This window comes from Meleagris gallopavo, chromosome 6 (assembly GCF_000146605.3).
Source record: "Meleagris gallopavo isolate NT-WF06-2002-E0010 breed Aviagen turkey brand Nicholas breeding stock chromosome 6, Turkey_5.1, whole genome shotgun sequence".
Lineage (NCBI taxonomy): Eukaryota > Metazoa > Chordata > Aves > Galliformes > Phasianidae > Meleagris > Meleagris gallopavo.
In genome coordinates, this window is record NC_015016.2 from 30,164,185 (window position 1) to 30,179,585 (window position 15,401).

At 41.4% G+C, this 15,401-nt stretch overlaps 1 protein-coding gene across 1 annotated transcript in view; it reads right to left on the reverse strand.

The window, feature by feature from the left end:
- The window catches only part of IGF2BP3 (insulin like growth factor 2 mRNA binding protein 3), an 85,192-nt gene extending 72,209 nt beyond the window's left edge, over window positions 1-12,983 (reverse strand). The window contains exons 1-2 of the mRNA XM_010712802.2: window positions 12,922-12,983; window positions 9,122-9,170 (exon numbers count right to left, since the gene is read on the reverse strand). Of these exons, the coding sequence (XP_010711104.1) occupies window positions 9,122-9,170; window positions 12,922-12,983 (111 nt within the window). The remainder of the gene's footprint in view (window positions 1-9,121; window positions 9,171-12,921) is intronic.
- Between the last annotated feature and the right edge of the window lie 2,418 nt (window positions 12,984-15,401).

Here is a 15,401-nt window from a genome sequence, read left to right on the forward strand (position 1 = left end):
AACCCTAATTTCGCTAGACATTTTAGAGCTGCACTCCCAGCATCCAAACATCACTCCCCACAGAAGAACCAATGTCACTAAGAACTACTAAATTCCTCATTTCACATAGAGAATCAAAGCGAGCCTTAACAGGTTAGACACCATAAATAATAAGGAGAGACTAAGTTTACATGCCAAAGAAATAGAAAATTTCCATCAGTAGCTTTGATAGAGAAGAGAATACATTTATCATACCTAAAAAGTTCTATCTCGGCCAAGAAACAAAGCTTGGAAATTTCACTACAACTTGCAAAACTGAAGATGCAGTTAAAATGGAAAGTGTCTGCAGAGGTTGCTTTTTTTTTTAATTTTATTTTTTTTAATGTAGCAGTCCCTTTGCAGTTTTTTATGCTGCTAATATGTGAATGAGAAGCAAGATCACACGATCACACATGAAATGAAGAAAGCAGCAATGTGGTGGTGCTGCCTATTTCACTTCTGGGCTGTCTTACCCAAGGCACTTTGAACAAAAGGTAATTTATCCACACGTCTATGGAAATTTAGGGTTGCAAAATTTATGTTTTGTCCAAAGGGATGCAGTACCACACGCATACATGTCCCTTCCTATGCATGCAGGTGGCAGTCTTGCAGAAATTCCAAGTCCAAATTAGTTTCAAACAGTAATACTATAATGACAGTCAGGCAGTCTGGCTCAGAGGACTGTACTCCATACAGTACAGAGACCGTACTCTACCTGGAGGCCAACAACAGTAAACAAATGCTGAATAATGAGGGACGATCTGCCATATAGTCCTGGTATCCAATCTGCAGACCTTGAGTACAGAAAGACATTGATAACATGGAACAAATTCAGCAGAGGGCCTCTAAGGTGGCTGGGCCCAGTGAGAAGCTGAGAGAGCTGGGCTTGTTCAGCTCCACTATGGCAACTTTGGGAGAGACATAGCAGCTTGGCACAGAGATCACTGAGAAGACAGAGCCGGGCTTATCAGAGATGCATGGTAGGAGAACAATGTAAGACATGAGCTGATACAGGAAAGGTCTTCACTGAGTAAGAAAGGTAATTCTCACTAAGAATGATTAAGCCTTAAAGTCCCTCACAGAGCTTGCACAAATTCAATTTCTGGAGATTTCCAAGACTTAAAATCCTAAGCAATCTAGTTTAAGTTCATTTCAGATCTTCGCTTTGAGCAGAAAGTTGGACTACAAACCTCTTGAGATTCCCTCCAATCTGAATGGTTTTGTAATTCTGTGAGAAGACATCACAGCATGGAATAAAGATACTGCACTATGATCAAAATTACTCCCTAAGTGAAAAGAATAGCTAAGGGCAGCAAGGCTTGGGCAGCTGAGCCTGTGGCAAAATATCTTCCCATATATCTTTCTAGAATTTTATTTAAAATGTTTGGTGGCTGGTTTCCCAAGAAATATGCTGGGTCAACCAAGCTTTCTGCATCTTTTTAGGTTTTTCAACTTTTGTAGAGACTGTTGGATCCGTGTATTCAACATAAGAAAATACAGGTAAAAAACCACCCCATCAACACAAGTAATCATATTATTCTAGGTCTGTGAGCAGTGCATTATTCTAACATCACCAAGTAACCCCGTGGCGATAGACAATGCCAGAATTCTTGCACATCAATAGTTTTAGTTATTGGAAAAATTCTCAAAAGTTGAGGGATCATTGGTTATGCTTTCCTGTATCCTAGAAGATCCAAAACTCACCATGAAAACTATTTTTCTTCAGTCACAAAACGATGGAGCAAATCTGGATCAGGAGAAAAAGGCTGGATCAAACACAGCACTGATCAAGTGGGTACATTGAAACAGTGTTTTAACTCTTCTCCATCTCAACTGAAACAAAACATAGGTAGACTGCATTTATGGGTCTACAAAGACAAAGCTTCTGACTGCCTTAGGTGAAATAGTCACATATCAAACTCACAGCTCACTAGTTTTCTGTGCTCTGACATTTAAGCCCACCACTGACTAAGCCAGCTCATAGTTCAACATGGAAATCTCAGCAGCTCTCTGAATCATAAAGCTCAGATGAGACAACAGATTACGTCTCAAACCCAAACAGTTGCTGCCCTCTTCTCCTTACCCTCCTCATTCTGCAGCGGTGTTAACAAACAGCAAGTCACTGCAGCTTACTGCTCACAGCAGTCAAAGAAACCAGCAGTTATTCTACTTACTTAATGTTCTGAACTAAAGAGCTGTGGAACTTGAGCATCTTCTTGAAAAGTTGCTCAGCCAAACATTCTGCCTCTATCAGTCGAGCTGAGGCATCTGCCTGACACCATGCATCCTATAACACAAGCTCCAAAATCCTCCACTTGCACTTTCAAGTTATCACCCAGGAGGAAGAATGCCTCTAAACTGTGCTCATCAAGCTAGCTCTGAGCTGGTAGGAACTGCAATTTCTTGGAAATGGAATACTGACATTATTTCTAGTTCTTGTCATTGGAAAACAACCTTTGTATTTTCTTGAGCCCTAAGCTCACCTGGAACTTCTCCAGATCTTACTTGTGCAGTTGTAATACAAGGTGGAAGTATAACATTAATTAATGTAGTGCTATTTTTCTAACCCTAAAAGTAAAATACATATATATCAGACCACAGTAGACCCAATGGGGGCATCAGGAACGTTAGCTCTAAAATGGTGACAGATGTTTGATGGAAGCATCAATATCAACTACTTTTAATAAATTCCTGATATTTTACTTCAATAACAAATAAGAGTTGAGTATTTCGAGTAGAAATTTGGAGTCCATCTTCCAAAAATAAAGATTGTCCCCGTTTTATCCTCCCCCTTGTTTACAGCAACTGCAAGCTGATTATCAGCTCCACTCCAGCCAACACTTGTATGAATAAATCACTTCAAGTGAGAAATATACTTAAAAACATATCATATGTTTACCCGGGGACCTCCACTCCCACACCCTGCATTTTAAACACCTGCAAAAGGTGTTTATTACCTTACATATACCAGTAAATATCACCCCCTATAATTAAACCAGGCAATTAAAATCTCCCAACATAAGCCGTTATGTTGTCTCAAGTGCAAAACTGGGTGGTCTGCCACAGAGGTGGTCACTTCCCTATATCAGGTTGCCTCACCTGCTGCTAAGACCAGCTGGAGGATGTGGAATCTGCACAAATGCAAAGTGTGGGGCCCTGCTCAGAGCAGAAAGTAAGGAGGACCACCTTTTCCTTTTGGCAGAAGAGCAAAGCCCCTGCGTTCCCCAAACATAGATGCAAGACCAGCCAGGGGTGCTCATATGCTCCTGAAGAGACCAGAACAAGAAGTAGGTAAGAAGGTCCCCTTCATTTTAGATAATAGCCCACTGCAAACAAGAAAAGCAATTAGGTGAGAACCAATGTGACAATCAACATTTCAACTTTTGTTTAAGATGTATGATTCAGACAGTCTCTCTACTCAACAATTCTGTTACGTGAAATCCGCATGCATGGGACATGCCACAGATCTTTTTACACAGCTGCCTCCCCATAACAGACTCATGAGTTAAGTACAGGCAACACTACAACTGGAGGCGAGATGTTAAATTTATAAGCAGACAACAGCCAATACCAGCCATTACAATGCCATCAAACTAAAAATCTCTATTTCACGAGGTTTTGTAAGGACAACCACATCTAATATTTCATTGTGTTTACATTTATTACATTGAAAGAGAGCACAAGGCTAAAATAGAATGCAGATGTAACGAAGGACAAAGCAAGAACTCAAAAGTGACCTTAAACTACAGAAACTATTCTGGCTAGAGCCTCACGAGGCATTTCCAGAAGACAGTCACTAGAACACCTCAAAACACGACTGCAGAGGAAATACTCAAAGAGCTTCAATTCCCTCCTTACCCCTCTCTGCACATTATAAATCACCAAACATGTAAAACTGCTGCATAGAACAGAGTAATACGCTCTCCTCTCCATCTTCCTGCAGAGTGGGGCTAGTAGCACCAGGCAAGAACTGCACAGCTTACTGCCTGATGTCTTCTGTTTCTTCCTCAGCATGCTACAACGATCCCTACACCTAGACAGCAGCAGCAGATAGAAATAATTTGTGCACGCTTAGTATTCTACTGGCATTTTTATAGCTGTATATTATTTTTATAGTAACATTAAGTTATGATTCTTGGAGATGACTTGAGGTGAAAGCTCATATTTCAATATATTTTAAGAATCAAATGTATGGACATTTCTTTCTTCTAGAATTCTTTCCATTAAAGTGCAGCTCATTCCTGCATCTTCCCTTTACAACTTGCTTTATGAGAATTATCCACTTTGTGCAATCCAAATTCATTCTTAAATTCAATGTTTCCATGCTTTTCTTAACATACCAGGGTTCCCCCCGCCCCTTCTCCATATCTTTGATATTCTGGAATAAGTTGCATCGTGAGTAGCCACCATTCACAGCAAAAGCATTTTCACACTGCATTGCTATAACAGAATAAAACAAAACTGGATACACCAAAAAGACAATCAGAATAAAAACCTCACACAGCTCAGCTGTTTTAATAAATAATAACAAAAGCTAGTAAGATCCTTTGGAGAAGTTATTATGTGCAGTGTAAAATTTACTAACTTTTACTCACAATCATAGTCTCACTTCATTTAAAGTGAATGAAAACTGTCTTCAATATATACAGATGGGTTTGAGCCATTTCCACTCTTCTTGCACTGACAGATCTCAATGCAGAACATGTAATTACACTGCAACTCTGATCTGGAATTCCTTTTTTCTGACATAGAGAATCTAAAGCACCAGGTCTCAGTGTAACTATGAGACTTTTTCATTCCCACAAAAAAAGTAAGGAAAAACAAAACCTGGTTAGTAACATCTCTTTACCTTTGGAGGAGCTAAACTCAGACCTCCCATCCCACACATTTCTATCCCCAAAGGCAACTCACAGGTATCACAGCAAAGCTAGAAACACACGTTCACAAGGTTTCTTTGCTTCTCTGCTAGCTCAACAGGTTCACACTCCATGAGACAGGCTTTTACTCTACCTTTTTTATTACAGAGTTCACCAACACTGTATCTGTTTATCTGCTCCAAACAAACCGATAAGGGAATAAGCCTGCAGAAGTTAAGTGAGAACTCTTCAGCAGCTACCTTCCCGCTGAGCCAGCAAGTGCTGTTTCTGGTACCATCTGTGTTCTGAAAATCTGTTCTTTAGCAATTCTCTAAACATGGAAAAAATATTTGGAAAGCAAATTTCTTGAAGCATCTTTTACACCAAAGAAGCTAGCTATAAAATGCTTTAATAGGAAAAAAAAAAAATCACAACTGTTCCTTCTCAGGAAAAGAACCCTATACCTGGATTCTCATCATGCTTAATCGAGAACTGAGCCTGAATACTTCCACTTTAAATCATAGATTAGAAATCACCACACCTAGACCTCCCCTTCTGGAGATCTCGTCGTTTTATCCTGCAAATACACTGCCAGCGCTGAATGCTTACAAACTAAGAAAGAGAACCTGAGGTTATAAAATTAGGAGTCAAAACTGTTATTGTGGAAGAGACTGTAGTTCCAGAAAGGGTAATAAAGCTCTCAACGTTTCTGCAGAGACCATAAAGCCAGGAAGCCGTTTCCTATGAGAAAGAGGCAAGATGGAAGAAGCAGTACAGCAAACCCACCTCTTGGCATGCTTCTTAGCATCAAATTTGGACTTCATATTTGATGAAGGAGAGAAAGGGAAAAAAAATACATATACCCACCCACTGTCACTAAAAGGGGTGAACTAATTGTGGCTTTGCTCCTCCAAACAATCTTGATAACAAGCAAAAGTACTTTATTTAAAAAATAAAATCTGTTAATGCACATGGCTTCCAAATTACAAGATTGGTAGAGCCACTTCTATATGCACTTTATATGCAAGCAGAAAAAGAGGCAGAAGATCCACTCCAAATAAGATTGTGCTTTTATAAATACACATAGATTCAGAGTTCTCAAGCCCAAACAGTCCAGTGAGGGAAGGGGAAACTGCATCTCCTGGAAGAGCAGAGAACGTACTCCCAGGTAAGCCCCCATCAGTTCATCTCCAGCCTCAGCCTATGGCCAGAACCATGTATTCTTATTTCAGGCAGAGATGCTGCTCTCCTCTCCTCCTTACCTCCAGTATCTCCCCTAGCTGGAAGGGGAGTACAAGCATACTCAATTTCCTGCAACCTGCAGGACCTTGCAAAAAATCCTCTTTCAAAGTTCAAACAAATTAACAGACAAGTTTTGTACAAACTTAACCTTGAATGCCTTGAAGTGCATCAGAATATTATCTTTTACAGTTGCACTTTAAGAGCAAGCTTTTCAGTGTGAAATCTTGTTTCAGAGTAGCAACTCAGCATATTAGGGCAGGTCATCACCTGCCTTTCTTCAGCTGCTTTGCCCAAAACATGGTCTAAAAGAGTTGTTTTACCTATTTTACTTACACCACAATGGTCTGATGAGTACACAGCAAACACAGAGGAAACAGAAATCTGACTGCTACAGCTGCCTGTATTTATTTCAGGAAATTGTTCTACCTATGTAAAAGAGGAAACTGGAGGGTCCATTTTTCTCCAAAAAGACATCTAGAAAAATGAAGAACAAAGGTATGGATTTGAGCACCTTTTTAATCAAGTCTTAATAAATGCTTGTTACCATCTGACCATTTACACACACTATTTCCTAGCCCATTTGGAGTCATTTTATGGGTCAAACAAAATACTCTTTGCATGAGTCCTCAGGATAGTCACTTGCTTCAAAAGTGAAGTCAAGGTTTTCTTAACATTAACCTGCTCCTCTGACCTGAGAAAGCTGCTTTTCAGAACAGTATGGATTCCCTCCTTATCAGAGATTTGGTGGGCCATTTTTCACATACACCAAGGAGCCCACCTGTGGAGTTGAAGCCTTACGTGTGGCCCATGACCCAGAGATACCTGTGTGTAACACAGACTGCAAGGAGAGCTGCAAGTCATTGAGACAGAGATAGGCATGCTGTTTGTTGGGGGCACAGCTGTAGGTTTCCATGTAAAATATCTGTTTTCTATAAAGATAACTTGACAATTATTTCAACAGAACTTAAGAAGCTTCTGTGTCTTCTGCATGCAATGACAAGATAACCTTCATAATAACAATTACTCTAGAAAAAGTAATCTCAAGAACATTAATCTTTCTTCATTTCTTTTTCAGATCTCCCTACCAACATAAAAAGAAAGGTATTGCAGGATAATAAGTGTTCTGTGTTTTACTACTGAAAGAGGGCTACTGGACTGAGCTAACCCAGAAATCTCCTTCATTGGTTGTTTCTGGTTTGGTCTTAAGAACTTCACACCCATTAGAAGTCAGTCTTCATTCAAGCAATTAACAGAAGAGTGATGAAGGCAGTCAATTGGCTCAAAGGGACTATAAGAAACAATTTAATAAGTAAAATTGCCATGACTGCTGCACACATACCACTCTCAGAAAACATCATGCAAGAACATCACTCCAACCTAAACTCCTCTGTGTACATATTGTACACACAGATTTCCTCTCCCTGCTAAGTAACTGACTGCAAAAAAGACTTGGTTTCAGTAGTGACCATTCAAAGCTTTCTTATGATGTTAAAAGGAAGTTTTGGTAAAGTTCTTCAACACAAGAAGACAACAGAGCCCAAGGAAAGCTTGATATAACTGTTGAATTCAGGCATAAGTTGCCATACTTTGCCAGCAGCACTTCTTTGAGAGCCTATAAACTTACCTGCTTAGTACAGAAGTGACAAAAACCCTGCATTTACAAAGAAAAAATTGACAGAAAGTTTGTGAAAAGAACACATTTTGTGAGCAGCCTTGACGTTGTGAGGGAGCACCAAAGCACTGTACAAATTCCCACAGGAGCTGAACCCTCAAATTCTGTGCCCAGACAGAGTCTGCACAAGCAGCTGCAGGACACCGAGGTTGTGTCCTTACCAACCATTAAGTCTTGCTCTGTAACTTTAGGAAGACAGCGTTTTGAAACAGTGATGCAGGGGGACTACCCTTTTGGTAGCAATGGAGAAGGGAAGGGAAATCATTTGCAAATCAGGAAGCAGATGAAAACCAGGGTAGAAAGCCACTACCTACAAGTAGTAGAAGGTACATGTGTGTAAGAACTAACAAGAAGGTGAATGCTTTTTGATGCCTGTGTTCAGTAGTTCTTACATCAGTGTTCATTCCCAGTCTTTCTGATTCATATGCTCCTGCTCTGACACTTAGTCCTTTCAGTCAGCTCGTACTGACAGCACACACCAGCAAGAGTTGGTGTTTGTCAGTTCTCCACAGAAACCCTGTGGCTGGCAGCCTGGACTGGGCAAGTCATACCTCCATCTTTCTCCTAAGCCAGGGAATGATGCAAATGAAGTAGCAGCAGACAAAGCCAGGTGAGGCACACAGACCTTCTGAGAACAGACCAATAGTGCTCTATACAATGCTACCAGCACTGCTTCTCTATCCCTCTGCCCAAGTTCCCTCATGTAAAAGAATGGCTTACTGCTACAAGAAGTGAAAACAAAGTTTTAAACACTCACAAGGTAAGAAAAACAGATCTGTTCTCATGCCAGCTCATCTATTTTAAAAATTCTAACACTGTTTGCAGAGTATTAACAGTAAGTTCATAATACAGTTGTGAAAGCCACTAACTATAACATGAGCAAACAATTTGCCATAATGCCACACCCACTTACAAAGGAGAAAAAGAGGAAAAAATTAAAGAAAAGGCTGGTTTGCATATTTTCTCCTTTTGTAAAGATTTTAGCCAAGTATTTAAATCTGAAGGTGCACCAAGATTACCAAACACACACACCAACGAAGTCTGAAATGGACAAGCTTTCAGTCAAAGAGTGACTGCATCAGGAAGTCAGCATTCACCAAAGAATCCATTTCAACATTTTTTATGGTTAACTTGGAGCGCAGAAATGAAGGCAGTTATCTGAATTGCTTAGAAGGCTCTATTGTTCCCTCTTCCAAAGGATTTTTCCCTAGAAAAGAATGGGTGGTGTGTGCAGAGCAATGAAAGGTGGGGGAAGGGGAAGAGTCTTGGGGATGACGAAAGAAACAGAAGCAGTTTTAAATACAGATGTCTTAATTCTAAATTAATTTCCTACCTCCCATTGCAAGTGAGGTGGGATGTTTCTGATCTGAAGCTTCCGACTCCTGCAAATTAATTAAAGAACACAGTTAAAAAACAGAAATAAACAGTGTTAGAAGGCAATCTATACATGGCAGCATCCACATTTAACCATTTTCTACTAGGAGGGACAAAAGCAAATATGAAACATCAGGTCAAAACCATTGTGTGTCCAAAGAACTCTTACAGTACCTCTTGTTATTTGTTGGACAGCTGCTGGGTTTTACGAAGTGCTCACTTTTCTTGAAGACTATTTCCGTTTCAGCTTTAAGGCCTTCAGTATCTATTATAAACGGGTGTGATAACCCTATGTATTCGTTACAGGTTCCCCTTCACTTAAGTTTTTTGGTTTTTGGTTTTTTGTTTTTTTTTTAATTCTCCCAAACGATCCTTCAGTATACTTCTGCCCCTTAAGGAAAGGGCTATAAATTTGGATAAATACATCTACTCCAACACCACGCTCTTCATTAGCCTAACAAGGGACTGTATTTTAACACACATGCCTGACATTCTTCATCTCTGGTTAGAGGACAGGAAGGGAAAGAACAATTTAATTGTATTTCGAGCCCAAATGTATATCATTTCCACCAATCTAGTGAAGAGAACACACACTTTGAAGTGCTCCCGCCGAGCCGGGCAGCAGCGTGCTGGCGGCCTTCACAGCCAACTCCTTTGTCTCCTCCCTTCCCCCAAAGCGAGAGAACAAACAAATGCCAGAGATGCCAGCAGCCCCTGGGGACTCGCAGGAATGTGCGAGCGGCGGGGCTCAGGTAAGGCAGCGCCGCGGGGCAGCCCGGAGAGCGCGCCTGGGGCCGCGGCCACCGCAGCGACTCAATCCCGGTCCCGTGCTCCAACACGCACTTTTTCCCAACGCTTTAGCCGCTCGGTGCTGACCTCTCACTGAGAAACCTGGCGCGTCTTAGGGACTCTTTTACGACGGAAGTTGGTGAATCTCACAAAGTCTTGCGACAGAACAAGTTTCAGAGATGTCCCAGCCTGGCAACGTAACCCGGAGCCTCGGTTCTCCTCAGCACTGCCACCCACACGTAGCCCCGCAACGAATGGTGTCTCATGGATGGTTTTTTTTTGTTGTTGTTTTGGTTTTTTGCGTCGGGAAATGCTCCTCCCAAAAGGCTGTGCTCTTGGTGCAGCTCGCGCTCCCCGCACACAAAGCTGCTCTGCTCGGAGCGCTCTGTCCGCATAGTTTTACCTCAAGAAGCGCACCCGAGCATCGCGCTTTCTCCACAGAGGAGGCAGCCTGGAGGGGCAGCACCTCGCGCTGCCCTCCTCCCCCCTCAGCAAAGAGCCGCTCCTGTGTCTGATCACAATCATGTAAATCGGCAAAGAAACGGCTGAGCAAAAACCCGGATCACACAACCCCTTTAAGCTGTCATTTCCAATAAAGCAGAGTCAGGAGCTGCGTTGTTGTAACGGAGGGGAGAAACCTCCTCAGAATCTGTGAAAACTTCTCTCAGCTGTGCTCTCAGCGAGAGAAACTGCTACGAATCGGCTGTGAATTAGAGACGCTGCTCTGAAACATCACGGTAATCTCACACAGCAACCTGGAAGCTGAACGCTCGCTCCTGAAGCGGAACAAAGAAGGGGACACTCATTCAATATTACAAATACTGGGAAATCGTAACGCTGAAAAATCCCAAACCACATCATTGGCAGTCAATACGCTATTCACTGCGTTTCCAATTGTGTCATGCCATCAGTCTCTCGCCCTCCTAGACCCAAATTAAAATTCATGAGGGTTTCGCAGCCAGCGGTGCCACTCGCAGAGGGGCCTGGGAACGCACGGCCCCAGCTGCGTGCTGCGAGAACCATGCCCCATAGCCATCCCATAGCAAACAGCGGGGAGAAGGGGAACATCCCGTCCAGAAACATGCACGCCAGTCCTGTACACTTCACATTTACCTTCATAAGCAAAGCTGAATATCTGCTGGACCACCTGACACCCAAACAATCCACTGAAAGCACAAGCAGCAGCCTCTACACCCACTTAAGGAAAGGACATAACACAAACTTTTGGTGCTTTCTTTCTTCCTGCGTGGCTTTGAAGGATGGAGTGGTTTGATGCAAGTTAAAACAGAGCACAGAAATAACTTGGGTATCCTGAAATGGATGAGTGGCACAGAAGAAACGCACCTCCCAATTATACCTTCCTCCACCACACTCAGAGCAGAAGGAAATGGAGAGCTATGTACAGAACAGGGACAGTCCCGCTGTGCACCTCAATTTGTGGCTGTAGTGAGACACCTATTGTACAGAACTGAAAGGTCACTTCAACACATGAGAGCAGCCATATGAACCATTCTGTTTGACACTATTTACACCACAATCAGATGCCCGTCTGCACCACTGCACCACAAGCAATTTTAGCTCCATACCCAATTCACAAGCTTTAAAGTGGCTGTTTGTTGGTGCTTGTGAAAAGTTAATTTTTTTATTTTTTTATTTTTTTACATTATTGCTGTACTGCAACAAGCAAAAGGGGAAAGCAAACAAAGCCTTATGCAGATCATAGGGGAGTTACACACGAAAGCATCAGGTAGAAAAGCATGAGATTTCTCTCTCGTGAGATTTGAGATTTCTCTCAGTTACTATCAGCTCCTATAGGGGAAAAAAAAAACCAAAACCTTTCCTAAAATTTCTTCAAGCTATTGCCAGTCTATTTCAACCGGGTGACAAATCGTGCACCTGGTGCGTGCTCCTTCTCCACTTTAAGCAGGCTTCTTATTTTATTCATCCATTCTAACTTAGCAATACAAGTAGCCATCCACTGAAGAGCCTTGGCAAATTGTGCTTCTGCTTCATACCTTTCAAAGCCTCCACATGCTGTGGTTTGCAACACATGAATTTGGCACATCAAATGTCTTATGGTGATGAAAACAGACTTCTCTGTTTCTTGAATTGTCCATAACTATTATTTGGAAAAACACTTGCTTTTTTTTTTTTTTTTTTTTTTTTTTAAGTCCATTCACAAATACTCCAATTCTCTTTTCCAGGTAAGTGGCTTGTTACTCCAGCCCACTACTGGTGACTGCAGACATGCTAACACATCTATTCTGTGAATGCTGAGGAAACAGCCTTTGCTTTGGGAGACATGCTTGCACTGAGATCAAGCAATTTGTGTCATTGCCCCTTCACAAGGTAAGCAGCGTTTGTGCCATATGTGCACACAGAGACAGAAACAGCAAAGTAGCATCAGATGGATCATATACAAAAGGTGCTGTTAGTGTTCTCTGGAAGGGCAATTTCTTGTAAGAAAATTCAGAAAACAGGCCCATGGACATCTTCCCAATGTCCACAACCCATGAGAACCCTCCACATATCAGAAACAACATTATGTGCGTTAGGGAACAATACGTGTTAGGGAAAGTGGGGAAGGGGAACCCCACAATTTCAGCATTTGTTAATGTGTACTCACCTTCCTTCTCTCTCTGTTCTACTACATACACTTGTTTTCCCCTTCCATCTACCAAAATTCTGCTAGGTTGTTCCTTTATGCCTCTTTGGGTGCACTAAAGACCCTTCCTCCCTTCAGGGATTTTTTTTTTTTTTTAATAGGAACAGAATAGATGCACTTACAAGGCAAAAACAAACAAACAAAACACCAACACATAAAATACCACACTTATTAATTAGAGTTCCTAACTTTTTGTGCTAGAGGGCATCTTACAGGTCTCCCCAAGTCTGATCAACATGGAGAGAAACACACACACACCCCCCTAAGTAACTGCATTTCTGCATGGTCATTGTGCCCACACTCACCACTGACCCTTCTCTTCATCCTGCCACCCCAAACCCGCTGCCACATTCTCCTCAATTCCCATTTTTCCACAATAACCCCACACAATATTCAGTTTTAATTCAGCAGATAACACACTGTTAATGCTAAAAAAAAAAGCACAACTACTCTTTAGCCATTTCTGTGGAGCAAGTTAAACATGTTTGAGAAGACTGAGTGAATATCAGTGACACTAGTCCATTCAATTATTAGAATTCAGTATCTATGGGATGGAAAGTAAATGGTCCACCTTCTTCTCCGCTCCAGTGATTGGGCACCAAGCAAGTGCTCATCCATCTCATTCACTTCAGGTAGGCACCATTCTAGGACAAGTTACTTGGGAAAAGCCTTGGCACATCACTCCACAGGCACAGCTGCAGTGTGCCACAACCCATCAGCACTGAGAGCCACAAAGAGAAAACTATTTTGGTGTAAGAAGCCTCAATGTGATCAACTGCAGTTACAGGATTAGTGACTCCTATTACAAACGGAAAACTGCTGCTACTGAAATCAATTTGGGGGGGAAGGAGAGAAGGTACCTTGGTTACTCTGCAACCATCAGAACAGAAAGGGGCAAATAAACCTCAAAAAGTGACACACACACAGTTTATTAGTTTGTTCCCCCAGAATGCCTTCAAGCAGGCAATGCTGTACCACAGAGTGAATCAGTGTTTAAAATGTCTTTCTAATGCAAAAGTACTAAATAAAAGAGTCCTTAACTCTTAATTAATATTAGTGTGGCTGAGGAAAAGAAAAAAATAGAACCAAAGAATGGTTTTTTAGTCACAACATGGAGAAGGGGCAGGGGGATTCTCTATCACATCCTTCATGTGAAACATAGGCAGTGCAGTAGATTAAGGCACTGAAGGAACTCATTCTGTAAGAAATGCTGTAGCTTTAGCCTGTCCCCTGGCTTCAGTGTAACTCCACAGGTTTAAGGCAGTCTTTTCCACCTCTTGTTTGGATTTAATTCCTGAAAGCACCCATCATTGGTAATAAATCTGAGTAAAACTTCTAAGCCATTTTTACACATACCTTAAAAATACATGTGGTTTTATATATAATGCTATATACAACTGTGTGTATAATATAAAGATACTCATGAAATTTTGTATATAAACCATTTAGTCCTAACAAGTAGTTCGGGTACCTGCAAAAGCAAGGGGTCACACTCCTTGCTTAAAAAAGGCACACTTAATTTCTGTTAAAAACACTCAGTAGAGTGACAAATTGAGATTTTTATATCACTTCTATTAAGAGATAATTAATTTCTAGAGTATATTAGAAGGCATGCTAAAGACACAACTGCTGTATTTTATCTAAGCAAGCCATCAGCTTGTGAACCAGAAATTTCCTCATGATGCCTTACCTGGATAAGAAAGTGGAATGGTTTCAGGTACCAACTTGTTAACAAACATCACCTCCTTCCATTTTAATGCTGAGCTCTGGACAATAGGGTACATGAAACATTTTTGCTCCTGTGACAGACCTAAATCAGCAGGTCAAGCAGACAAACTTAGATAAGCCACAAACTGTAGTGGTGCTTCCCTTTGTGTTGCCTCGCTATTTAATTCCACACCTGGATTTAAAAGCACTGCACTACTACTCAGAATAAGCATTTCCTATAAAATTCAGGAAAGCAAATTCTCAAGGTTCACGCAAGACATAACAGTTGGATCTTCGCTACACTTGTCCCGCCTCATCTTGTGCACAACCCACCACAGGAGTAGTGCTACAGCGGTGTATCAGATAATCTCTCAACATGAAAATCTACCTTTTGGATTGCTTCACAGATTCTACTGTGTGAACGATCAGATTTCCTCTCAGTGCTTGTAAAACATCGTATTTGCTTACTACTCCCGTCCAGAAGCAACTGGAGTGGCCTATGCGGCCTGCAGACCACATAGCCCCATGCTCCCAAGGCACCAGCCCTGCTGCAGATCCCACGTGCACCTTAGTTTTGGGGTAGCTCCACCTCAGTGTGTGGAAGAGACTGGGTATTTGTGGGCAGGACATAACACAGGAAGCACAGCCAGAAGATTTATATTAGCACATCCAAGTCAAGTCATACAGCACAGGTAAATGTGGTGTTCTGAGGCGAGGCAGACAGTCAGCTTTCACCTATTACCATTTACTTTGAGATTTCATTTTGACAACTCTCACACCACTAATTAGACTAAAAGCTTACATTAATTATTTGTAAATTCCCACAAGTGATCCATAAAGACATTTTAAAAAGAGTATTCTAAAGATTCTTCCATTACCACACTAATGCTGAACGTCTCATTTTAAAAACATTTTTTCCAGGTGTTGTTAATGACTGAAGACTGTTAAGATATTTGTTCTTTAATTAAAGAATTAAGCACTGCTTCAAAATTAATGGGAAGTACCAATATCAAAAAAAAAAGGAAAAGAATTTTCACGTCCCCTTTGCTTGGTGGCTTCCAACATTTCAACCCTCTCT